The sequence below is a fragment of the Stegostoma tigrinum genome, chromosome 25 (genome assembly GCF_030684315.1).
Source record: "Stegostoma tigrinum isolate sSteTig4 chromosome 25, sSteTig4.hap1, whole genome shotgun sequence".
Lineage (NCBI taxonomy): Eukaryota > Metazoa > Chordata > Chondrichthyes > Orectolobiformes > Stegostomatidae > Stegostoma > Stegostoma tigrinum.
The window spans coordinates 20,641,044-20,666,427 of NC_081378.1; the positions used below are offsets into that span (position 1 = coordinate 20,641,044).

The 25,384-nt window shown below is 38.5% G+C and overlaps 1 protein-coding gene across 7 annotated transcripts; it reads right to left on the bottom strand.

Annotated features, from left to right (window-relative positions):
• Positions 1–1,938: 1,938 nt before the first annotated feature.
• On the bottom strand, positions 1,939–24,231 carry LOC125463079 (calumenin). Of its 7 annotated transcripts, none has more exons than XM_048553760.1 (8): positions 24,123–24,231; positions 21,589–21,680; positions 18,535–18,771; positions 14,998–15,191; positions 9,766–9,932; positions 8,584–8,644; positions 6,486–6,685; positions 1,939–5,874 (listed from the first exon to the last, which is right to left on the bottom strand). In XM_048553760.1, the coding sequence occupies exons 3-8, from the start codon at positions 18,753–18,755 to the stop codon at positions 5,770–5,772; spliced, it is 948 nt and encodes a 315-aa protein (XP_048409717.1). In that variant the 5' UTR covers positions 18,756–18,771; positions 21,589–21,680; positions 24,123–24,231; the 3' UTR covers positions 1,939–5,769. The 7 variants fall into 7 exon arrangements, with proteins under 7 accessions (XP_048409717.1, XP_048409715.1, XP_048409716.1 ...); XM_048553758.2 differs by having other exon boundaries at positions 24,023–24,189; XM_048553759.2 differs by lacking the exon at positions 21,589–21,680 and having other exon boundaries at positions 24,123–24,208.
• Positions 24,232–25,384: the final 1,153 nt, after the last annotated feature.

The window sequence follows — 25,384 nt, forward strand, 5'->3', positions numbered from 1 at the left end:
GCTGTTTGTCATTTGTATAAATGACTTGGACGCAGGCATAGGTGGATGGGTTAGTAAGTTTGCAGATGACACTAAAGTCGGTGGAGTGGTGGACAGTGTGGAAGAATGTTGCAGGGAGACTTGGATAAACTGCAGAATTGGGCCGAAAGGTGGCAAATGGAGATTAATACGGATAAATGTGACATGATTCACTTTGGGAAGTCTAATAGGAAGGCAGAACACCGGGTCAATGGAAAGATTCTTGGTAGTGTAGATGAGCAGAGGGATCTTGGTGTCCATGTACATAGATTCCTGAAAACTGCCATTCAGGTTGATAGTGCTGTTCAGAAGTCTGATGGTGTGTTAGGTTGCATTGGTAGAGGGATTGAGTTCCAGAGACGTGATGTCATGCTGCAACTCTACAAAACGCTAGTGCGGCCTCACTTTGAATATTGCGTGGTCGCTCCATTACAGGAAGGATGTGGAATCGTTGGAACAGGTGCAGAGGAGATTTACCAGGATGTTGCCTGGTCTGGAGCGAAGGTCTTATGAAGAAAGGCTGAGGAACTTGGGTCAGTTCTCAATGGAGAGAAGGAGGCTAAGAGGGGATTTAATAGAGACATACAAGATGATCAGTGGATTAGATAGGGTAGACAGTGTGAGTCTTTTTCCGAGGATGATGACTTCAACTTGTACAAGGGGGCACAGCTACACATTGAGGGGTGATGGATTTAAGGCAGATGTCAGAGGCAGGTTCTTTACTCAGAGAGTGGTAAGAACATGGAATGCCCTGCCTGCCAATGTAGTTAACTCAGCCACATGAGGGGCATTTAGACAGCCCTTGGATAAGCATATGGATGCTGATGGGATAGTGTAGGGGGAATGGGCTCAGATTAGTTCACAGGTTGGCACAACATCGAGGGCCGAAGGGCCTATTCTGTGCTGTGTTGTTCTATGTTCTAACTTCTTTTTCAGTATAGAAAGTGACAATGTAACAGTTCAGAGGAATAGCAAGTTTAGTTGAGTTATACTAGAAGTTTCAGCTAAATATTGCTTGTATGCAACTTCTGAAGTGAAGAGGTATTCTAGAGGAAGGGAACTGCCTAAAGGAACAGGTCTTTTTTTTTTATATATATTCAGTATAAAACAGGTAGGTTGCAGTGCCAACTTTCTGACATTAAGAAAAAGAACTAAACTTTGGTAAATTCATACTGCAGCATTGAATCTGCAGCACACATTCTGTTAAATATTTAGACTGATTTGAAGACAAATATCCAGCCACTACATGTAATCTTCAATATTCAACCAGGATGATAACTATTGCATCAAGTGTGCTGGGTGAAATAAAAGTGTTTGTTGAATTGTTCCTGGATCCAGTTTCCTCTTTGAATACTCTGACCAGAACAGAAAGTTAGACCTCTGTCTATATTCAGGAGCTTCAACTGGAGCAAGAAATTATATGTCTAAAACAGGGACTCAATTCCATGTGCACATTCACTTTCTGCTTCACTTAAGGATTAACGTTTGATTACAATTCCTCACTATTGCTTCAACAACAAATGGGCTATATTTCATCAAAAAGAAACCTATATAAATGAATAGACTTTCAAAAATTAATTAACTGTCAAACACAGTGATGGTTATTGCTGGACAACTGATATGCTTTACATTCCTTCTCAGTTAATTGGGAAATATCTGGTTGGGGTAGTGACAAGTGGTACATGAAAATAATTTGGAAGCACAGCTCTTCATTAGCTGCTCAGTAGCTATCAAAGAACACAATATAGACAAAGGAAAACCTGCAAGATTGTGGCAAGAAAAGGTCTGGTGCAGAAACTACAATTGGAACAAAGAGCTGATTGATAATATTCAAGGACTAGAATGAAAAGAGACTGCATAACAAGAGGACAAAGCAAATCACATAACAATTGGGATCTCTGAAAAACAAACACAAAAATATTTTTATTTAAAAAAAAAACACTTTATTGAAGATTAGAATTCAATTCAAAGCGACACAGGCAAACATTTTACATGAAGAAAATGTGCTAGTGTAGACATATTAAAAACGTGCAATTTACTGATACTTCAAGTATGGTGTGAGTGACAGCTCAGACCTGCCCAACAGCCAAAGGCAGCAAAACCAGATGTTTAAATGAATTTCCAAAAATATATAGCAAACATTTGCTGAATATCCCAGTGATGCACTGCAACTGATTTTACTACAAGATCCCACCTGCCCTGACATGATAAATGTAGTTCACTTTACAAAACGTGCATCTACTCCTCTCACCCAGCATACAATGCAGTCTGACCAGTTTGAGCAGCAGATTTGGACTTCCATCTCAAACTAAAAATTTTTATTATTATTGATTCAGTTTCAATTTTCTCTTCTCAAAAACCGTTGGGTCTTCCCAGGACAGATTTTGACAGGCAATAGTTGCAGACCAAAATGTTTCCAATATAAGTAGAGTCATATATTGGTAATAAATGTTGAGCATCTATTGAACTCTCATGTATCACATTCCAGACCAATCAAGACCATAAGATATTTCATATTACTCTCATTCAGTGGATAGAACCACATTTTTGATTTCTTTTGAAATAAGACAAATCTCTTTCAATGCACTGATATTCTAAATCTATTGAGGGTTGTAAAAATTAAATTAGATTTAACTAATTTTAAAAAAAGTTTCACACAATCTAAATGAAACCCATTAACTTCACCTCTGACATTAAAACAATTGAATCCATTTGTGAATTTGCATGGCAGAATGGTTGGCCAAGTTAGAGAGGCTTCTGAGAGTGGGAATAAGAAATTTCAGTCACTTATGCAAAGAGGGGCTACTGGTGCAAAAGCAGAACAATGACATTATGAATCTACTGTACTGAAATTACTTATTACAACTCAGGCATTCTTTTGAAATCCTCAGTTGGACTCCAGACTAGAAATCTCTCGCAAGTATATTAGTCTAGCATATAACTGATTCATATATTATATACAAACTTCTTGGTTAAATTCTTGTCTGTAAATACATTATTGCCCAAAGAATCGTCTTTAAAGAACTCTCAAACAAAGCAAGTTTGGAATCAAAACTCAGTGTTTACTGAGGGGAAAAAAATACTCAGCTGTCTGCTTAGAAACAGGAGGGCAGTGGTGAAGGGTTGGACAGTGGGGGGAGAAGGTGGTAATCAAAACTGCTGTATTACAACCACAAGGAAGGATTGACTTGCACTAGAGGTTCAACTCCCAGTCTCAAGTCAGTCACCTGGGAGAGATGACATCCATTCAGATTGCCATTACTTAAAAAATGAATTCAAATCTCGCTGTTCTCCTGATTATTCACTCAGCTAAATGCAAAGTGGAATGCGATTGACAATTAGATGCCACCATGATCAAATCTTTGACTGTCTAGACAGATTTAGATTAGAAGTCAATATCTAACATAAGTTGACAGGGCAGGGAGGGAAAAAAAAACCCTGCATAGCTGTTGCATGTGAATCTTCTCAGGCGCTTTAGTGAAATGTGGAGATGTGAAATGTGAAATGCTCTGTGTTGGGCACTTAACTGGAGGACAAAAGTTATCCCTTAATCAGCATCATAGATCAGGTGGATTCAAAACATCGTGTTTTGGTGTATCATTTCTAAATAATCAAGGTTAGATCATTACATCGAAGGAGGATGTGAGCAGAGAGACAACTAAGCAGTGCAGCATACTCTTAAAGAAAAGATTGCTCATTTTTATAGGTAGAACAAAAAGGAAAGCAAGGAAGGAAATTATGCATCTTAAACTCAATCGGCTAGAAAGACAGATCAAAGTTTTGGATGCAAACGTTACTGGCAACAACAGATCGCATTGTATAGAAAAGGCAGCTAGCTAACTTTTCTTCTGAATGCTAGTTGATGTATAACTGGCAGAGTAGAGAGAAGGAAAAAATCCCACAATTTAGTATTATATGAATACTGTTCAGAGCCACTCAACAAAATGAAGTAGGAAAAAGTCAGACTATGGCTATTTTGAGCACTGTGTGGTTTTGAACACCAATTAGATACCAAGAGCTTTAACCATGTCTCTGCAACCTGCAGGCTAACCAACCATATCACTGTGTGATCAAAATCAAACCGATGGCTGTTGAACACTGTGCAGTACCTTTGATGCACATTTCCTTTCTTTGTTCTCACAAACTATTGTGAATATGAATGGAAGAATTTTCGACGTTCATTCCTGTCGTTACATGGCACTATATGCTTTAGAATGCCAATTTGGTCAAATGCAAAAAAATGCAAATCAAAACCGCAAACACGTTAAAAACTTCATAAGAAACACACAGTTAATAATAGTCAACATTTTCTTTTCCTGCTCGAACTGAAAGGTCGTTCATTTGAAACATTAATTCTGTTTCTTTCCACGTAGATGTTGTCTGATCTGTTGGGTGTTGCAAAGTTCTCTTTCTCAGCCAAGTAAATAGACTACATAAGAAAGATACATGCCTAATGTACACATAAATGCATTAGTAACAAGAAAAATCAACTACATGTCTCATTGTATGTACAAATATAACACTGAATTGACCTAGTGACTGAATTGTTTTTTTTAAAAATAGTATGTCACTTCCATGAATGTTTATATTAAAACTCTCCAAATATATATCTCTCCTCAAAAGCACAAGATGGCAAATATAGGATACAAAATGACCAAGTTACAGAGTAACATTTCAGGTTAACCTTCACAAAGATGGAATTCTCATCAAATGATGCCCAGTTAGTTTAATGATCAACAGAATGGCACACCTACCCTCGTCACAGTGAGGAGATCAACCTGCCTTGTATATGTATGGTTTATTTCTAAATACTGTTAAAGTTTAACCTATAGATGGCAGCAGAGACCAAAGGCTGAGAGAAATAGGGACAAAAGTTACATTGCAGCTATTATTATGTATTAACATGATCAATACTATATACATTTACTATACTTTTCAGGAGGGAGCCTGACTGGTTCTTGACCAGGAGGAGACTGTTTTATATGAAAGGAAAGCATCTTTATCAATAATTTTTGAATACTAGATCTCCCAGACAGGGAATTACATGGTGGTTTGAGGGGCTCAGGGTGTTTTAGTCATGGTGCTCCAGCCATGCAGGCAGAAATGGACTTCCCTTCTCCAATTTTGTGATAATAGCATAATTCAATTCCTTTTCACTTTGTGGCAGTATAATACGGAATGGTGGAATGCTGCAGAACACAAATGCAACAGGTGGCCAAGGTAATTTATTGAGGGTGTATCCAGTTCCCAGCATTTGTCCATACATATACACAAATGCACATGTTGGCTTGGAGTCCAAAATGGCAACTGTACAAACAAGCCCCTCTTAAGACAGGAAACAAATGACCTGACCAAAAACTACTTTTATAATTAAAGCAATTCTTGAATTTTATGCATAAGCAACTTTTCTGGACTGCTAATTAACCAGGCTTAATGGAGCTTCCTGAAAATTAAATAGCTGCTGCATGGGATTTAAGTTATCCAATCAAAAGAAGAAAAAAAAATACAAAAATAAATGTGGTTAGGATTCTACACATACTTGGCAAATATATACCAGTAATTACACATCACTCTCCAGACACAAAATAGCTGCTTCTTTACAACTACCAACCCTCCTTCTCTGCTTCTGAATAGAACACAGTTAACAACCTGAGAACAGAACACCAAGTTAAACAGCAAATTGTAAAAATAAATTATCCCTTCTTTATGGAATGGATTCTTGTTCGTTCTCCACAGTAGTTATCAACACACTTAGAACTCATCATGTCGTACTAAGGCTTCTCCAAAGTCTGTGGCCTGGCTTCCCACAAACAAGTCATACTTTTTGACTATTTCTTCTTTGGTGAGTTTTCCATCCTGGAACAAATTTGGAGGCAAACAAACAGTTATAAAGATGTCACATATAGGAGAAAGGCTTCTAAGAACAAGGACAGGCCATTATATCAACAATCTTACTTCTTCAAAAGATCGAACAAATTCATCATTTCATATATTCAATCTGTCCTCCTTGGAAATGTTTTTCATTGCCTTCTGAATTCACCCCTACCTCATGCCTTTCCCTCAACTTAATTCACAATAAATTTCCTTTGAGTGAAAAGATGTTTGTTCAACATCAGTGTTATCCCTTGAATATTTTCTAAATGTTTAAAACTAGTCTTCACTTTACATTGAGGGGTAAAAATATTACTGTAATGAATTGTGCAAATTCTCTTCCGAATTTTAAGAAAGAAAACCACAGCTTATCCACACTAGTCACAATTTTCCTTCCCAATACACCCAATTACCCATCCATACAGTTTTATTATTGGCCAGCTCCAGTAAAGAGAACATAGGGAATTTTAGAGCTTAGGTGCTAGACAGCTGAAGGATCAGGCACATATGAAAGATTGATGAAAACTTCATTAGCAGGCCTAAATGTTTAATACAATCAATTGCATAAAATTGAATGAGTAACAGGAATAGCTCACCTTGTTTTCATCAGACTCATAGACAAGATGTCGAGCTTCAGCCTCAGCATGGTCATAGTCAGCTGGCAAGATCCAATCTTTGGTTTCATCCTTGTCCATTTTGCCATCTTTGTTGCGATCTCTGAACTCTGTGAATTGCTCACGCTCGGTTTTGACCCAATCAGGCTCATGGCCATCACTGTCTGCAGTGTACATATCACCTGAAAATATTGAAGGGCGGTCACACACAACTTTACCGTTTGATCTTCTATGCTCCTGACCCTAATCAGCAGAACAGCTTTGCTTAAACGTACCACGGTGATTAAAAAGTGGCAAACTTCCACTTGCTCCAAATATCTGGTACCAAAAGCTCTGCATCCATAGAGACTTCTATATGTCAAAGATGACTTACTGCAAATTTGAAAAAGAAAGCACATTATATTTACTCCAACACTACCATCCTCCCCACCCCCTGCCACAACTCTCCCCGCCCCCCCAAACATCCCCATATTGATCAAGCAAAGCTCAAGAGACCAACTCAATATTGCAATCCACATAATTTAATCTTGACTGGATAATTAATGTACATGAAGTTCTACAGCCTCACTAGTCTAGGGCCATGGCTCTGTAGCAGGCTGTGTACACAATTAATTGTTGAATGCAAAGAAATTTAATCCGTTGATTACAAATCAATTTCTCTCAGAATGTCTTAGCCAACATTACTCTTCCACCAACATCACAAAAACACATCTCATTGCTGTATATGGTAGCTTGCAGTGGATGAATTAGGTGGTGCATTTTCAAGAATGTAATAATATACTTCAAAAGTGCTAATCAGATGCAGGCCATTTTAGGATATTCTGGCATGAAAGATGCTATACAAGAACAACATTTTTCAGCTCAAGTATTTGCCCCATTCAAAACAAAAATCACCTTGCTAAGCACGTCCACTCTTAATTCACTACCTCAACCCCATTTTTCACCCCGTCCTTTCAGTGGAAATTCTGTCAGTGCAGCATGTATTCTGTTCAAAACTGAGACAATAAGCCAGATATCCTACTCAATAGACAAATGTATGGTGTTATCCCTTTTCAACCTTCTTGACCTGTCCTTTTTCCTAGTCAAATTAGCCTGATCATCTTTTGTCACCACCATTATCCCTAACCATTGTATAATTGCTATACTTCAGTATTGCACCGTCTACTCTGCAAAACCTTTGAGCTTTAGCTGAAATGTGTTCCTTCACTCATCAAAAAGGTGTTCTCTTGTTAGGAGCCAAACAAATAAAGGGCTCAACTTCCAAATGTTTGCCTGCATTAACTCCATTATTTTTCAGCCTACAACTTTCCTGAGCAGTCAAACATTAATTCATGGATTAGTTAAAATCTGGCAACTCCAAAGCCAACTGTTCAATTCTTACCTATAACATTGTACAGGTTTAAACCTTTTCCTTTTCCCTTGTGGTCAGCTGGGGCCTGATGTGTCAATCTTCACTAAGCGGAGCATGATTTGGGACGGCACAGTGGCTCAGCGGTTAGCACTGCAGCCTCACAGAGCCAGGGACCCGGGTTCAATTCCAGCTTCGGGCGACTGTGTGGAGTTTGCACATTCTCCCTGTGTCTGCATGGGTTTCGTCCAGGTGCTCCGGTTTTCTTCCACAGTCCAAAGATTTGCAGGCTAGGTGGATCAGCCATGCTAAATTGCCCGTAGTGTTCAGGGGTGTGTGAGTTATAGGGGGATGGGTCTGGGTGGGATGCTTCAAGGGGCGGTGTGGACTTCTTGGGCTGAAGGGCCTGTTTCCATACTGTAGGGAATCTAATCTAATGATCCATCTATTCCATTAAGGGTAATTAGATATGCACAGTATCATCCATGCATCTGGTTTCACCAACACATTTGTCGATTTCCAAATCAGCCTCCATTCATTTCAACTCTTGTGCATATTTCTGTCCTCGCCAATCCCTACACCCATTTCAAAATCCTCCAGCATCTCTCACTTACTGTGAGAGCATGCTGCAGCAGTAATATGCGTCACTCATGCTCCTACCCACAATTGATCAGATGCAACTTTAGGCTCCTGTTTTTAAAATCTATGATCTTCCGATTTCAATCTACTTACCAATATACTCCTCCAAATCAATAAAGCCATCTCCATTCTTATCAATGTCCTCCATGGTTTCCTGCCAGAAAAACAGAGCTCTTGTCCATTTCTGGATATAAAAGCTTACAACAACAGGCGGTAATGCATTGCTGTATTCAGAGTTTTGAATGCTGCTCAGAAAGTAAAAGTCTACTTTAAAAGAAAGAACTAACATAACTTTGCATAATGGGAGTGTTATGCCCTTGGCAAAGTCTAAGGTGTCGAAACATCCAGGAAATCAAAATTGTTAACGAAACTATTGACCATTTTCCCATCATCCAATTATACAAAAATTACACTTATGACTTTTCAACTAGGAGAGTACATATCATCAGAAAAATAGAGTAACAGTCACAAAAAAATGCCAGAAAGAACAAAAAGTCTCTAGTACAATAGATGTAAAAATGGAATACAGACTCTGTTTGTAGGAAGTGAACAGAGAGTTTGGGTTTAACTGTGCAGCGTGGCAAGTGTCTGCAAACACCCTATTACAATGAAGGTGGAAAGGTTAAGCTAGAAAACTCAGCAAGAAATTGGACACTGATAATTTGTTGGCAACTGGTGTAGTTGAGAGTCAAGATCACTTGCATAAACTTTGTTTCTTTTGGAATCAATTAAATGGGTCACAAAGATCTTTTCTGGTTGTGTGGATGTCTCATACAACCATGGTATTCAGTGCCAACCAGTCACATAATTCCAAAAAGCCACAGTAGTGTTTATTCTTTGATTCCTCAGTCCCATCCCTCATCAAATATTCACTCAGTTCTTGTGCATCTTTATGTATTATGTACTAATCTAACTTTCTCAATTACTTAAAAAGATAGAGATATCATAACAGAATTAAATGAAGCAGAGAAGCTTGTATACAAACATATCAGTGTACACCAACTGGGTTGAATGGCCTGCAGCTGCTCCACATAATACTACGCCACTTTAAATAGAGTTGGGAGAAGGGTCTTGTGGCACAGTAGTGGTATCTCTGCCTTTCAGCCAGGAGTGCTTGGGGTCAAGTCCTACCTGCTCCACAGCTGTGTCATCACACCTCTTAACAGGTTAATCAGAAAATATTTAAAAAAAGCAGAGCCAGATTGCCCATAATGGGCTTGGCCTGTAAATATTAGGTAGTGTTGGCAGAAAACATGGCATCATCAAAATACTGACCAGCACAACAATGTCTTTCATATGGTCATATTCCTCTGGATGCAGGAAGGCAGTGAATTCCTCTTTCGTAGCAAACAGGTCACCATTCTGGTCAGCCTTTTTGAACCTGCGTTCATCTCTTGCCATCATCTGCTTGTAGTTGTAGCCATCGTCAGCATCCACATCGTCTGTGGAGATCAAAAGGACGTAGAAGGAAAAAGGGAGGGAAAAAAAACAATTCCAACATTAGTAAACAAGTTGAAAACTTGATCGATTCTGGAGAGAATGTTAGGTCCCAGATAAAAGTTCTGACTGAATGCTGAAGCAAAAAACATGTTTTTATACATCAGTCTTTAAAGTACTTCACTCTTGCTTTGGATGCTACAGGAATCTCTGTTAAAAGAAAATTCTGCATTTTCTCAAAAATTACCCTGTAAAGAAAAGCAAAAACCCAATTACTCAATCAAGACTAATGTATTTTTCACAATTCCATGGTAGTAACCTATTAAAAACAAAACATCGACTCACTCCCAGTGAGTTTTCTTTTTGTTTGCTTTACATGGTCAACAAAAAAAAAGTTTGATTTCAGTTTTAATCCATGTCAAGTTAATGAATATCAAGTTAGATCAATGAAACAAAAAAAACTAGAGGTGCTGGAAATCTGAAACAAAAACAGAAATTGCTGGGAAAAACTCAGGAGGTCTCTCAGCACCTGTGGGAAGAAAGCAGAGTTAACTCTTCAGGTCCAGTGAACTTTGTTTTGAATGTTAACTTTGCTTTCTTTCCACAAATGCTGCAAGACCTGCTGAGTTTCACCAGGAATTTCTGCTTATGTATCAGGTCAGGTCAACTGACCTTAGTGATAATAGAAAGAGCATTACAAGAAGGCAATGGGAAAATCTCAATTCCATTTGCCAAGATGAACACTTGGAAGATCTACCAAGAGTAGGACTGACAGATTGCCGTTTGTTGCAAAAGGTATCACTTAACATGGAGAAAATCAATTTGTCCTATTTATACCTTTAAGTGTCAATTATTCCCCTTTATAATGGATGTACATGGAATAGTGTAGGTTAGATGGGCTTCAGGTTGGTATGACAGGTCGGCACAACATCGAAGGCCAAAGGGCCTGTACTGTGCTGTAATGTTCTATGTTGTTCTATAATCTAACACTAGACATTAAGTGGTTGACATATCACAGGTGGCAGTGTTAAAACAAACTCCTCCACTTCCTTCAAACCAAGATACTGATTCCCCTACATTTCCTGTATGCCAATCCCACTACAAATCCTTTTCTCCATCACTGATATTTTAAATTTTGTGAAACATTATACTGAACACAAAAACTGACGCATACAGCTTTAAATTATAAAGTGCATACTTAAATCTCTGACAGGGTTTAGTGATCAATCATGCAATTAAAACCACAACTCAAGACACTTTTAAATGAGATTCACCAACTGAATTCGCCTGTCATGTACAAGCAGAACTTATTCTAACACATTCTTGTGAATGTGTTAGAATACTCAGCTGCATAAGCGTTTACATTTGCTGCTTGTGGCTGGCTGAATGTGCCATAGTGGTAAATAGTTCTTTTAATTACACAGTATGGATTCATGTTGCTCAAATTCCAAAGCTAATACAACGAATTTCCTTGCGTGCGTGTACTGCTAAACTGTCTTCTGCAAAACAAGACTTTGAAAGCACATCATTTATTCAGAAGACTTCCTTATCCTTCTAAAATTCCATGCACAGTACATTATTATACTTAACCAAAATAATATTTCCAACTAGTTGGGTTGCTATAATGACAAGACAAGGCTATGCTTTACAATAGTTGGATAAAACACTATATTCAGCAAAGATAAATATTCTCTTTGCACAAATCATGTTGTGACTCCCAAAGAAATGTCAAATGTTTTGTCATTGATTTGGGAAAAGTACACTTTTTGCCACTTGCTCGGCATTTATTGCCCATCCTTTATTTTGCAGAGGTGAGCAGCCTTCATGAACTACTGAAGTCTATTTCATGCAGAGACACTTACAAAGTTGTCAAACAGGGAGTTCCAGGATTTTGACCCAGTCACAATGAAGGAATAACGACCTTGTTCCAGTCAGTATAGTGAGTGCTTGGATAGGAACTTACAGGTGGTGGTGTTGCCTGCTGCCCACGTCCTCCTAGATGGTACTGGTCATTGGTTTGGAAGGTTCCGTATAAGGAACTTGGTGAATTTCTGCAGTGCATCTTGTTGAGGGTACATACTGCTGCTATTGTGTATTTATTTTGGATGGAGTGAATGTTTGTGCATGTGGTCGTGATCAAGTGGCCAGATCTCTGGCAGATGTGAATATCCTTAAATGTTGTTTGAACTGTATGCATCCAGAGAAATGGGGATTATTCCATCACACTCTTGACTTGCACCCTGTAGACAGTGGACAGTCACTGGGAGGCTGTAGGGGTGTTGTTCACCATTGAATTATTAGCCTCTGACCTGCTTTTATTGCCAGAGTATTTACATTGAAAATCCAATTCAATTTCTGGTCAATGGTAACCCTCAAGATATTGGTTGTAAACTACAAAGCAATGGTAATGCCACTCAATGTCAAATGAGGACGATTATTTTCTCTTGTCAGAAGTGTCAGCCAATGACTATCTATGCAAGCCAAATGTTACTTGCCATTTATCACCCCAATTCTGGATGTTGTCCAGGTCAAACTGCATTTGGACACAGACCACCAAAGTATTGAGTAATTGCGAATGCGCAATGCTCAAGACCAAATCAGCAGCAAAATCCATATTTCTTGATTTATGATGGAGGCAAAGTCATTATTCAGGAGTCAAAGATGTTTGGAGATAGGGCATGACCCAGAGGTCCTGTAGCTGTGATGACTGGCCTCCAACACCTGCAAACGCCTCCTTTTACACTACATATGACTCCAAATTAAAGCTTATGGAGTTAATATGGGAAAGCGTAGCCAAATTAAAAGATCAGTCATAATCTTACTACATCAGCTTACTCTTACTGCAATTTATGTTCATAAGATGAATGAATAAAGTCCCTTCTACTTTGTTGAACCTCTTCATGTTATTTTGTAGTTGTTCAAAGGAACGCAATTTTGCATTTTGTATTCGGGGCTTCATATGCTGCAAGCCTACTTTCAAAAACAGCTGCAGTGAGGATATTCAGAATTATTAAGTAGACACAAAAGCCAACCAAAAGGAGACTTCCATCCCAGAGTGGTCTCTTGGTCTCAGAAGTGACAGATCTTTAACTTCAGGTCTTCATGTGTACAGTACAAGTGAAATACTGAAGAACTTGCCCAACATACTGATGTGGAGACAACACACTGAAAGAAAAGGGTATGGTTTATTGTGGTGGGTGCAAAGTGGAAATTTTAGAAGGAAATTACGTGCAAAAAGATTCAGCCATCTTATATCACTTAAAATTAAAGCATTTCTTCCACGTAAGAGTGAGAAATGTGGAACGTGGTCGTCAAAAAGCTCGTGGATGCTGTTGGATTAATTCAATTTTAGGACTGTAAATGGTGAAATTTTGATAGGCGTGGATATGAAGGATTTGGACCAAAGCCTGGCAGTTGGAGTTGAGGTACAGAAGGACTGTCCATTATTAAAGAAGACTTGGAGAAGGAGTGCGCAAGCATAAGACTGGTGGTGAGACAACGGTGAGAGAAAGGATGACATGATGGCAGTCAGCAGACCTGACAGGAGGTAGAGAGAGAAGAATCTGATTCTTCAAACATAGCACCACTGACAGCAGAGTCAGCAACTTCCCAAACAATTCAAGAGAGCAGGGGCATGCTATTATTAAAGGAACAGTGGACTTGTCTGAGAAGAGCAGCAGCAATGGGAGATAAAACAAACTGGTGGCACAGAGTCCCTTCAACCTGTCAGCCGAAGAGTGAGGTCACAGGATAACACATATGTGACTGATGAGAATTTCTTCTGGGTATCTCTTGATTGGCCAACTGATTTAAATCAGGAGACATTTCTACACCTGAAGAGTACCAGCAAGAAATCCACATTTAAAATATTTAACATCTAACTAACTAAATACAGTAAAATGGCTGAGCAGGTGTTACACTGCAGCAATAATATGTGGGAGCTGGTGTTGCCAATGTGATCCACAATGACCACATCTGCAGCATCAGTTGGCTGCTGAAGGAACCTCAGCTCAGAGTGGAGAAGTATGAGAGATCATGGTGGTGGCGGTACTGGACATTTTCAAAAGACACCCCTTTATGTACTTACATAAAAGATGGGAGTCATAGATCTTTTCAGGTTGTGTTGACAGAAATAGTGGAGTGCCACAAGGCTCAGTCCTAGTTTCAACTATTTACCATCTATATTATGCCTTGGAGGAGAAGGCAGAGTGTAATGTATCCAAATTTGCTGATGATCCAAAAATAGTTGGAGGCATGTTGTAACGCAGACATAAGGAAGCTACAACATGTTCATTTATAGGTTGAGTGACTGGGAAGAAAAACTTGGTAGAGAGCATTTAACTTGGGAAACTGTGAGGTCAATGCACTTTGGTAGGAGGAATCAAAAGGCAGACTGTTATTTAAATTATGAGAAACTCCAAGAAAGTACAGAGTCGAGGAATCTCGGTGTTCTTGTCTAACAAGTGTTAGCATACAGGTGCAGCAAGTAATTAAGACAAATAAAATTTTGTCCCTTAACGTTTGGTGCTTTGAGATTAAACGTGAGAAAATCTTGTTACAACTGGAAAGAGTGTTGATGAGGCTGTACCTGCAGAACTGTACGATGTTGGGCACATATTTAAGAAAGTGCACATTAGCATAGATGGCTGTTCATAAGATTCACTTGGCTGATTTTTAGGAGGAATTGGTTAACAGATCAATATACCTAAACAGGTTAAACATTCATTCATTACACTTTAGATGAATGAAAGATGATCTTATTAAAACATACAAGATTTTGAGGGTACTTGAAAAGGTAGATACTGAAAAGGTCAATGGCTTACTCCTGCTCCTATTGATGTTCTTATGAATGCAATGTCATGATGGGTGTGATTTATATTGCTAAATTACAAGGTCACAATACAACTTGAAGTCTCCAGTAATGTTAGAGGATCAGAATTCATACTGAATTATTTTCACAACTCATAGCAGGGTAGTCCAGCACCAAAAATTCCTTCTCCTGTTTACTGCCACTAACTGTTCTCTCTTCGGTATTGCATGCAGCTCAGTGTCCCACCTGCTGCTCCTTACCCAGATAGTAGCCGTATGTTACGTTTCTGTATTCCTCCCAGGAGACAAGCCCATCCTGGTTACTGTCGAAATCTGGCCACTGGCGCCCAACATTCTCGAAGATGTACCTCTTCTGAGCCCGCTTTATCCAGGCCTTCAGCTCTGCCTCCGTCACAAATCCGTCCTTATCCTCATCTATTTTATCTACTATCATTCTACAAAAAGACAAAAAACGTGTAGATGGCAGGGTCAGACTCTGAATCTTAAAGAGTTGTCATAAAAACCTACCCAACAGGGACCCATAGGTCGCATTTTTGTATTCTTCCCAGGACACGAGGCCATCGTTGTCTAGATCATGACCCTTCCACTGACGGTCGACATCCTCGTAAATCCAACGCTTTTGTGCAAGTTTAATCCATTTCTTAATCTCCTCCTCTGTAACAAACCCATCCTTGTCTCCATCGATTTTATCTACAATTTTTCTGTTGGGAAAGTCAGAAAACCCGGGAAAGGTTAGGAAAGGAGGTTGGAGAAGCTGACGGACTGGTACTCATGTTCAACGTAGTGAAGGATTCTGGAGCGTTACATAGGAACGGATACCTCTGTGGAGTACACTTCCCATTAACTTTGCTCTTACAGCCAACTTAAATTAAATGTTAGAGAGGGTGACAAGTAAAAGTCAGAACTTCAGCTGTGGATTTAACAGAAGAATAAATGAATTCAGACTACCCAGCACAGACAAACAGATCAATTGTAATGTCCCTCTAGTGTTGTCCTAAGTGGAATCATCCTGGCTTTTATGATCGAGAGACTAATGAACCTTAAAAGGAACGATTTAAAAATAAAGAGATTCACATAATCTAATCTTTCATCTGTAGAACCAGAGATCAAATCTAACAAATTTACTAGAATAAAATAAATCTGTTCAATATTTTTGAAGGTTACAAAAGGTGTTGTGTTTGAGCAGACTCAAACTTATACGTAGTGACCCCAATTATTCCTAATCTGTAACTCAAAGAAGTCACAATACTAGACTGGTTAAATATCAAAACAGTTTTCAAGAGGTGACAGACTACAGCTTTTAAACTTTGCAAGCAATGATCTGGACTGAGAGAACTTGGCATCACGATGAAGTACATATGTTGCATATTGCAGTTCTTACATTTTCAGTACAATGCTGAGATTTCGAAGCATTGAGGAAAGGTGACCAAAGACACAAAGACACAAGGAAGTGGATTTCCAGCAAACTTTGTTTTAATTGGCAACTTGTGAACTAGGCCTCTCAATAAACTAGCAAAAATTATATGCCTCAAATATGGAAGTTTACTGTGTTATCATGATCCCCACGGTGCCCAAGTAGTCAGTTGAGGATGCGAGTGAGAAGGCTAAGGCAAAGCTGCATTATTATTTAAGCGATTTATGCATATGCCCCCTGTATTACACTTCTACTACTTAATGTGTACTTTTACATTGATCGCATGGACCTTTTGATTAACCGGTATATCCCATGGGTGCTAGTTAATAAAAGGTTTGCTGTACTAATGAGTTTTCTAGTGGAGAAGGGAAATAGCAAGGGCTGAGTGGAGGAGTAAACTTTTCTATTACTGGTGGTTGATAGGGATAGAACAACTATTAAGTTCAGAATTTAAAGCATAGAAAACATAAGCTACAATGTAGCACTGGGTCTGGAAAGACAAATGCCTAACTGTGACATACAAACATACAGATCAAGAGCGGAATAGGCCACTCAAACTTGATCCACTAGGCAACAGGATTATGGCTCAACTGATTACTCCATATTTCCACCTAATCCCTGATAATCTTTCACCACATTACTTGGCAAAAATCTGTCCAGCCGTGCCTTAAATATATTAAAAATCTATGCAATGTCTCTCCTAAAGAAAAATGTGGTGGAAACAAACAAGTAGGGGGAAAAAAAAAAGAGGGAAAACAAAAATCACCTTTTCACTCTTTTAAATGGATGTCTGCTGGTTATTAAACAGTGACACCCAGTTCTAGATTTTCCCATGAAAAGAAACATCCTTTCCAAATCTGCCCTGTCAACCCTCTCAGGATCTTGCATGTTTCAAGCATGTCACCGCTTACTCTTCTATAGCCCAGAGGATACAAGCCTTGCCTGTCTAACTTTACCTCAAGATAACCCACCCCCTCCAGGCATAGTCTGATAAGCAGTTCAAAGAAAGTTTAGAAGGAAAACCAATACTGTACTAGAGATGAAATTTTACCAGAGCTCTTCACACTGAACCAGAAATAGTCCTACTTTTGTATTTAACCCCCCTTACAATAAACTTGCTGCAGCTATACTAAAAGTTTTGTGATTTATGAACCAGGAAAGCCCTGTACATCTCAGAATCTGCAATCTCTTACTGTTTAGTCAACATGTATTTTTATTCTTTCCTGCCAAAGTGGGCAACTTCATATTTTCTCATGATACTTCACTTGCCAGACCTTTGCCACTTAGTTAAGGAGCCTACCAAGGTATATAGAGAGATTATGCTGAGTTCATAACTTCCTTCCCTATTTGTGTGTAATCATAAACAATTTTAAGTCAATGCCCCAAGAGATACAGAACAGGTAAAATTAGAAAATCAAAAGGCTGCTTTTGAACGCAAACATAAAATGAACAAATGTTGACTCAATCAAAGAAGGGTTTTAAGTTACAAGCAGCAGAATAAGGCCATTCTCTGTAATGAATTAAAAGGAAAGCAAAAGCACTCAATAACAAAACAGGTGAACAAAGCTAGTGTTGAAGTAGTCCTGGGGACTCCCTGTTTTACAAAGAGCTTAAAAAGTTAAAAAGAGCTACTTACTGAATTAAAATGCATTTTCATTACATTTGCTTCCTGGAGACTTCATCCCTTTCTTTCTTGAAGGTGTCAACTTTTGCTTCAATATAGTTCCACACAACCCAAAACCCCATTCTGGGAAGATCCCAACAGCCAAGAGGGATATAACACAGTCATATTCATTGTTGTCCACAAGTGTGAAAGAGGGAATAGAAACCACCAATGACTTATATATGACACGTTTCAGAAAAAAAAGGTTAGTACTAACACGATCAGAGCAAAGAGATAACTGACCTAGCTACTCGTTTCTACAAAGGAAGCTATCAGTGAACTATTGTAATCTTGAACTTTTTAATTTTAGAAGAAAGGTAGTATCAAAATCCAGATAAGTAAAAATGGCTTTAAATTCCTAATCCCACTACTGTTAAAGTGGCTTGTAACCAAGGGGTCTCGTCTATTGAAGAAACTGTATTTAAATCGTTGGTTCTCAATGACAGAAGATGGATGTAAAACAAAATTAATATTGAAACATTAAATTCCCACAGAGGAAACTGTTACACTTATGAAGTTTTAGAATCTAATTCACACCAAGGAATTTCCCATAAATCTAGCTGTAGAGATTCAAACTCAGAATATAGTTCCAAATTAAGTAAATGTTGGTTGTGTGCTCATAGAAAAATGTTTAAAAGATGGTCAGCAGTACAACTTTAAAAATTATTTGTTCAATATTTTCTGACATGTTCTTACATACCCAAGTCTCTCTTTGCTCTCCTCAGGAGTGAGCTGATCAAATGTCTTTGCCTCCTCAGCTCCAAGGAAGGCATCATGGTCATATTCAAAGTTCTCCGAGTCATCATGCACCTTGTCACTTAATTCTTTCTCATGGAAGGTACGATCCTTCTTTTCAGTTGGTTTGCTCAGGGCATAAACACCACACATAGTCAGGTACAGGATCAACTTTGTTAAACCCATCACGTCTGTGGTCTTTCTGTAAAAGGAGAGAAAATACAAGAAAACACAATTTATGTTATTTTAATACACATGCAGGACTGAATGGAGAAAAGTGGATTTAGAAAACGAGCAAACCTTTTCCTAAATTCTAAAGTAAGAAACAAATGCTGACTACTTGACCACCTGAGAAAAAAATAACAATTTATAATCTGACTATTCCAAGCACTGATTAAAGCATTTAAAATGCCAATTAGTTACACTTTATTACATTTCCTTATTATTCTGCAAGAACTTCTCAAGTATCACTTGGCAGTAAGATAGCCTCAACAAACCACACTTGTTCCAGAGATCGTGTAGCCAATTCATTAGGCGATACACAAAACAGCCTGTGTAGACCCACTTAAAATGCAACTGCATTTTTTTTCCCATTGTCCTTTGACAAAAGATTCTGGCAATTCTGTTACACCCATTAAAAGGATTCCATCTCCCAAATGCCGTTTAGTGCCTAACCTTTTTTAAAGAAAGCAGACATAGAGATTATTTAAACATTGCCAGAATTCAGGTACTTGGATTTTTGTCATAGCCAGGAACTGGTTTCGACTGCAATGTTGCCATTGTTAGCACTCATGTTGGTCTTTTGGGTGATGTGCTACAGGAAATTTAGCATCTATGGCAACAGTATTCCACAGGAGAAAGCAGTTTCAGGAGTTAAAATTGTAGGAAGAAAAAAAGCATAGCATTGACACTATCATCAGTTATATTATCACTTCCGTATGATATCGAAATAGTGCTGCAATATTGGAGTATATCATTCTTTAAAATTACTAACAGGCCTCATTTGATGAGGTGACTGAGCTGGAGTGTCCTCTAGGTATCTTAGTCAACATTTATTCCTCCACCAACAAAAACAGATCACTGATCAGAGTGTGCTGGCTATAAATTCCATTTTATAAAGTCACACAATAGTATTTAATAAATGATGTGCCTTATTAGGCACGAGAGAACAATTTTCACTCTTTATTTACTCAACTTCGAGATATCGTAATATCAACACATAAAACAATGAACAAAAGCCTAGAAGTAACTAACTTGATTTGTAAAAACAATTGACCAATAAAATCAAATTCTAATTTATGAACTCCAACTAGTATAAAACATTCAAAAAAGATGCAGCCAACTCCATGCCACATATTGTTAAGACTTTGCTAGGATTCAATACTGAACAAATGTTCTACAATAATGCCAAAAACAAGCATAATGTCCATTAGCTTGTGTCTTTTGGACAATTAAATCTCAGTTATTGCAGGTTACCAGTCATGATCTCTTTTCTCTCTCTATATAAAGCAACCAACTTTTGTTCATCTCTTCCTTCTGCACTGCCCGTCCAAACTCAACACATTTGAAACAAAACAGCCATTTCCTAACAGCATCCACGTATCCCTGTCCAACGATAAACTATTTCCTAAGTTTACATCATGTGAGTTTCTTGAACTGCTGCCATTTCACTGAAACTTTTGTAGATTGCTTCACTTTTCAGACATTGAACTGCATTCCCCTGATTTCACAAGGACGTTTTTTTTTTAAAATGCACTGAGCTGTACCATTGCCTTTCTACAAAAAAAAGATTATACACCTGAAACTTTTAACACCGTATCTAATTCGTCTGGATATCTTGATCAATCTCTATTGTATCAAACACGTGGAAAATTAATCTCATAATTGTCAAACAAACCTCACAGCTGTCAAATTAAATGAACAGTTGCTATTTTATACATTGCTCCCCTACAAAACTTTAGCATTACAGCTTACTTGAATAACACTTAATTCCACAGAGGAGACAGTGGCCTAGTGGTAAAGTTACTAGTTTTGTAATCCTGAGGCCCAAGCTAAGGCTTGAGGAAATGGGTTCAAATCTCATTTAAAATAATTTAATAGAATCAAAGTTTATCAGTTTCATGGATGCCATTCTTCTCATTAATTGTAGTAAAAAAATCTAGTTGATTAATTTCATTTACAGAAAGAATTTCCCATTCCTACTCTGGCTTACACAGAACTCCAGACCCACAGCAATGACTTTTAACTGCTCTCTGAAAAAGACTGCAGTGTTCAGGGGAGCAATTAGGGATGAACGAGAAATGTTGGCTTAACAAGTGACACAGACATCCCATTAAATATTAAATAATTTTAAAAACTTGCAAAGTGGAAAGGGCACAATATCATATGTTCTGATTTTCGGTATATCTAATACATGAGAAAGAATGCAATTACAGTTCTTTGTGCTTGTTTAGCACCAAAGTACCCAAACATCACAGCATAAAGTTTCTGACTAATAAAATGGCAAGATTCTTTTTTTTCTAACAAGTTTGTGATAAAAATTAATAATGTCATTCTATGATGATAATTCCTTTCCTTTTATCAATTTGATTATTTTGAAATATGATCTATTTATGCTCAAAGGCACTCAAATCGTTATTTTAAAGTTGCACCCATCACATGCTCTCATGTCATATAGAACAGAGAACAATACAGTGCAGAACAGGTCCTTCAGCCCTCGATGTTGCGCCGACCTGTGAACTAATCTAAGCCCATCCCCCTACACTATCCCATCATCATCCATCTGTTTAAATGCCCCTAACGTGACTGAGTTAACTACATTGGCAGGCAGGGTGTTCAATGCCTTTACCACTCTCTGGATAAATATAACTCAACGTTCAGCTTTGACACTACATTGCTACGTGTACTTTACACTTTGTGGTCAACCTCAAAATGTTCACCATTGTGTTTCACTGGAAAGTTGATGTTAGACTGTTGAGGTTAGATTTTTGGAATGGTGCCTCATTATTGGTGACATCACCTTTTCTGTTTTGTAATGAATGGTGATCAACGTTCCTCCTGTACAACGGTTATTACATTTCAAAGCTACTTCTTCATTTGTTTCAGGATACTCTGAGGAAGTGAAGAGCACAGCACAGCGTATTACTTTATTATAAATTCCAATAACAAAGATCACAAGTGGAGTTCATGGTCATTTGCAAATCAATACCAAATTTTAGTAACAAACCAGGAAAGAAAACATTAAAATTTTAAGGTCTTTTTAGGCACAGACATCTACAAATTTTCAAATTACACTTGCCTGTGAACTATGTATTTATGTAGTTACAATTGTATGTGCTAATAGTCAGATGCAAATATCAGCAGCCATCAATTACTTTGAATAGTAGTCTTAGATCTTCTGTCTCTATCTGAAAAACTGGATAGGACTTAAGTTTAATATTTTGGCCACACATCTTTATTTTATTCAGGTTTACCTTTTTTTTGAGCTGACACCAAGCTAGAATGACTTAATTCCCAAATATCCATCATCTCATGCTGTTTGTAAACTTGGAAATGGGTGCAGGAATAGGCATTTGCCCCTCGAGACTGCTCTTGCTATTCGTCTTGGTGACAGCTGATCTTGATCTCAACGTCACTTTCCCATATTACCTTCCATATCCCTTGGTATCTGTGATATTCAGAAATCTATCACTCTCTGTTTTGAGTACACAACAACTGAGCTTCCGCACCTCTCTTGGTCGAGATTCCGATGTTTTTAAACTGCCTTTTGAATGAAGAAATTCCTCCTGCTTCTATGTGGCACTTCTCTCCTGTCTGGGAGTTTTCAGATCCCTGTCCCCAAAGCCAGGGGAAACATCCTTCTTGCATCTAGGTAATACCCACTTCTGGAGTGGGAAGGACTTGAACTCAGGCCTCTAGACCAAGAGGCAAAGACACTAATGACACTTTTGACTATCAGAGCTTCTTTTCTTCCATCTATCCTATGCTCTAGAGTATGTATGTCCAGTCTCCTCACCCTCTCCATATTCATCCATACAGAATTTCAAGTAGGGGTGGGATCTCATATGAATACAAAGTTTAACCTGTCAACAAGAAATTATACCAGCATGAGGAGATTACAAATTTCATTTCAGATATGCTCAGTAAAATTCTTTCTTTCTAATTCCCTCAAACATTCCCATTTCAATGGTAATAAATTTGACACTCCAAATGGTAATTCTCAGTGGAATGAGTTGGTTAAATGCATAGGTGCAGTATCATCAATAAGGCATTTCATCGCCATGCTGTATGAGTCTATGAGAGAACCTGGCTGATACATAGCACAGTTGATCACTATAAAAGGCGGTGCCTCAGATCTCAGCAGCTTAGAAGGAGATGACACCTGGGTCTTGAAGAGTAACAATTGTTAATTGTGAGCAAATTTGTTTTAAAGTTGATTATATAACTAATTGGTACATCGTTGGAAAGTTTGAGTAATTTGGAGGCTATTGAACAGAAATAGTTTGAGGATGCTGAGCCAATTACCACACCCTAACAGAGATCAGGCAACCGAATACAGGATCCAACCTGGAAATTAAATTCTGGTCTCCTTGTCCAAGACAAAGTGAAGATAAGTGTCTATTAAATGGTTAATTAAATTAATTCATAATTATAAACTTTCAAAAGCTAGTAATCTAGGGAATGATTCACCACATTATTGCTACCAACTTTGAAAAAAGAACAAAACTGATCTAACATATCATCTACAACTAGCTTGGTGTCAACTCAAAAAATAATGAACCTGAATAAAATAAAGACGTGCGGCCAAAATATTAAACTCAAGCCCTATCCAGTTTTTCAGATAGAGACAGAAGATCTAAGACTACTATTCAAAGACCAGGAGAGATCCCAATATTCCAGCCAACATCGAAACCTAATCAATAATCTGATCATTTAGCTCACTGCTGTTCATGAAACCTGCCAGACAACAATAACTACACAAGATGTAAATCTTTTCAACACTGTAAAGTCATTAAAAATACAATATGATTGTCTTTCCAATCCTGGTAAAACATATGTGAAGGTTTTCTTTAGGGCTGAAAAATCAGCCAATATTATTCAATTTAGAAGTTAGAAGAAAAGCTCTTGCAAAGGCCGTATTCAAATTGTTTTAACCTACCTTCAAGATTAAAAAAAAAATCAAAACTGGAGGAATCTAATTAGAAGTACAAAGATCAATCCACAAACATTTCCAAATGGCAGGCTTTGCCCATTGATCTTCATGGTTAAATGAACCGGGTAACTGTTCATTACAGCATAACTATCATTTTAACAGTTTTAACATAATTTACCCACTAATTTGACTTTAATCGAAATTTAAATGAAATAATGAAATGCGACAACTGAAAATAATAGTTACAAAAATAATGTAGCCGCTTAAGTTGACAATTTACCTATCGGAAGGGAGTACTTACCCCTATATTAGTTAGTTTCACTGTTATCTTCCAATTAATTGAACAACCAATTAATGTATCAATTCGTACTATTAACCACGACCAAATTAGTTATAATTACCAAATTTCTCACCCCTTCTTCTACCTTCTATCCACTCTAAAGGGGTCTACCGGAAATTGCCCACCCCTGCAATAAACGGAAATAAACTCGCTTCTATTAACCAATCACCGCTCGATCCTTGTATTCCAGCCTCTCCACTGATGTCATGAAGGCCGGTCTCCATTGGTGGGTTATTGCGCGGGCTGTTATTGGCTGTAAACCGCCACGTCGCGCGCCCAGTTGTCCCGCTACGCAGGCTCGACGCCGGCGCAGTACATTGGCTGATCACCATGGGAACCGGGGCGGTGCCTCTGATCTCCGAGCCTGAGTTGGATGTGGCGTGTAAGAGTAACGGTTGTCGATTCTGAGGCGAATGACCAGTTTGCGTACTACAGTGTTTGAAATACTGAAACCTACTGAACAGAAATAGGCCATTCTTCCCTGCAGTTGCGTGCCCAGCGAGACTAAATTGCGGAGGCGGGGTAAAATTAAGGACACTTTTATCGTGGAAAACTGTCCTCGGTTTAGAGAGGGATGGGGAACAGGGAGAGATAGAGAAGGGGTAAAGATGATGCCAGAGAACCTTAACTTATAAAGCTTGAGTGAAAGAGACCACAAACAACCAGGAGATAACAAGGTGTAGAGTTCGATGAATGCAGCAGGCCAAGCAGCATTAGAGGAGCGGGAAAGCTGATGTTTCGTGTCTAGACCATTCAGGCCGGAAACGTCAGCTTTCCTGCTCCTCTGCTGCTCGTCCTGTGTTCGTCCAGCTCTACACCGTGTTATCGCAGATTCTCCAGCATCTACAGTTCGTACTGTCTCTCACAAACGGCCGGGAGACTGGATGACCGCTCGTAGAGCCGTACAACACTGGAACAGACTCCACGGTCCAACTCTTCCACACTGACCAGATATCCTAAACCGGTCTAGTCTCTTTTGCCAGCACTTGGTCAGTTTCTCTAAACTCTTTCTAATCCTAATACCTATCCAGATGCCTTTTGGAATATTGTAACTGTCTACACCACTCTGTGTGAAAGCTTTCCCTCAAGTCCATTTTATAGCTTTATGGTGAGGGGAAATGATTTGTCTTCTAGTTTTGAACTGATAACCTGTGGAAGAGACCTTGGTTATTCACCCTATCCATGCCTGTTATGACTTTATAAACCTCCCTTGAGAGGTGAGGGTGGCCTAGTGCTATTATCGCTGGACTATTAGTTCAGAGACCTAGATAATGTTCTGGGAACCAGGATTTGAATTCATTTGTGGCAGATTGTGAAAGTTGA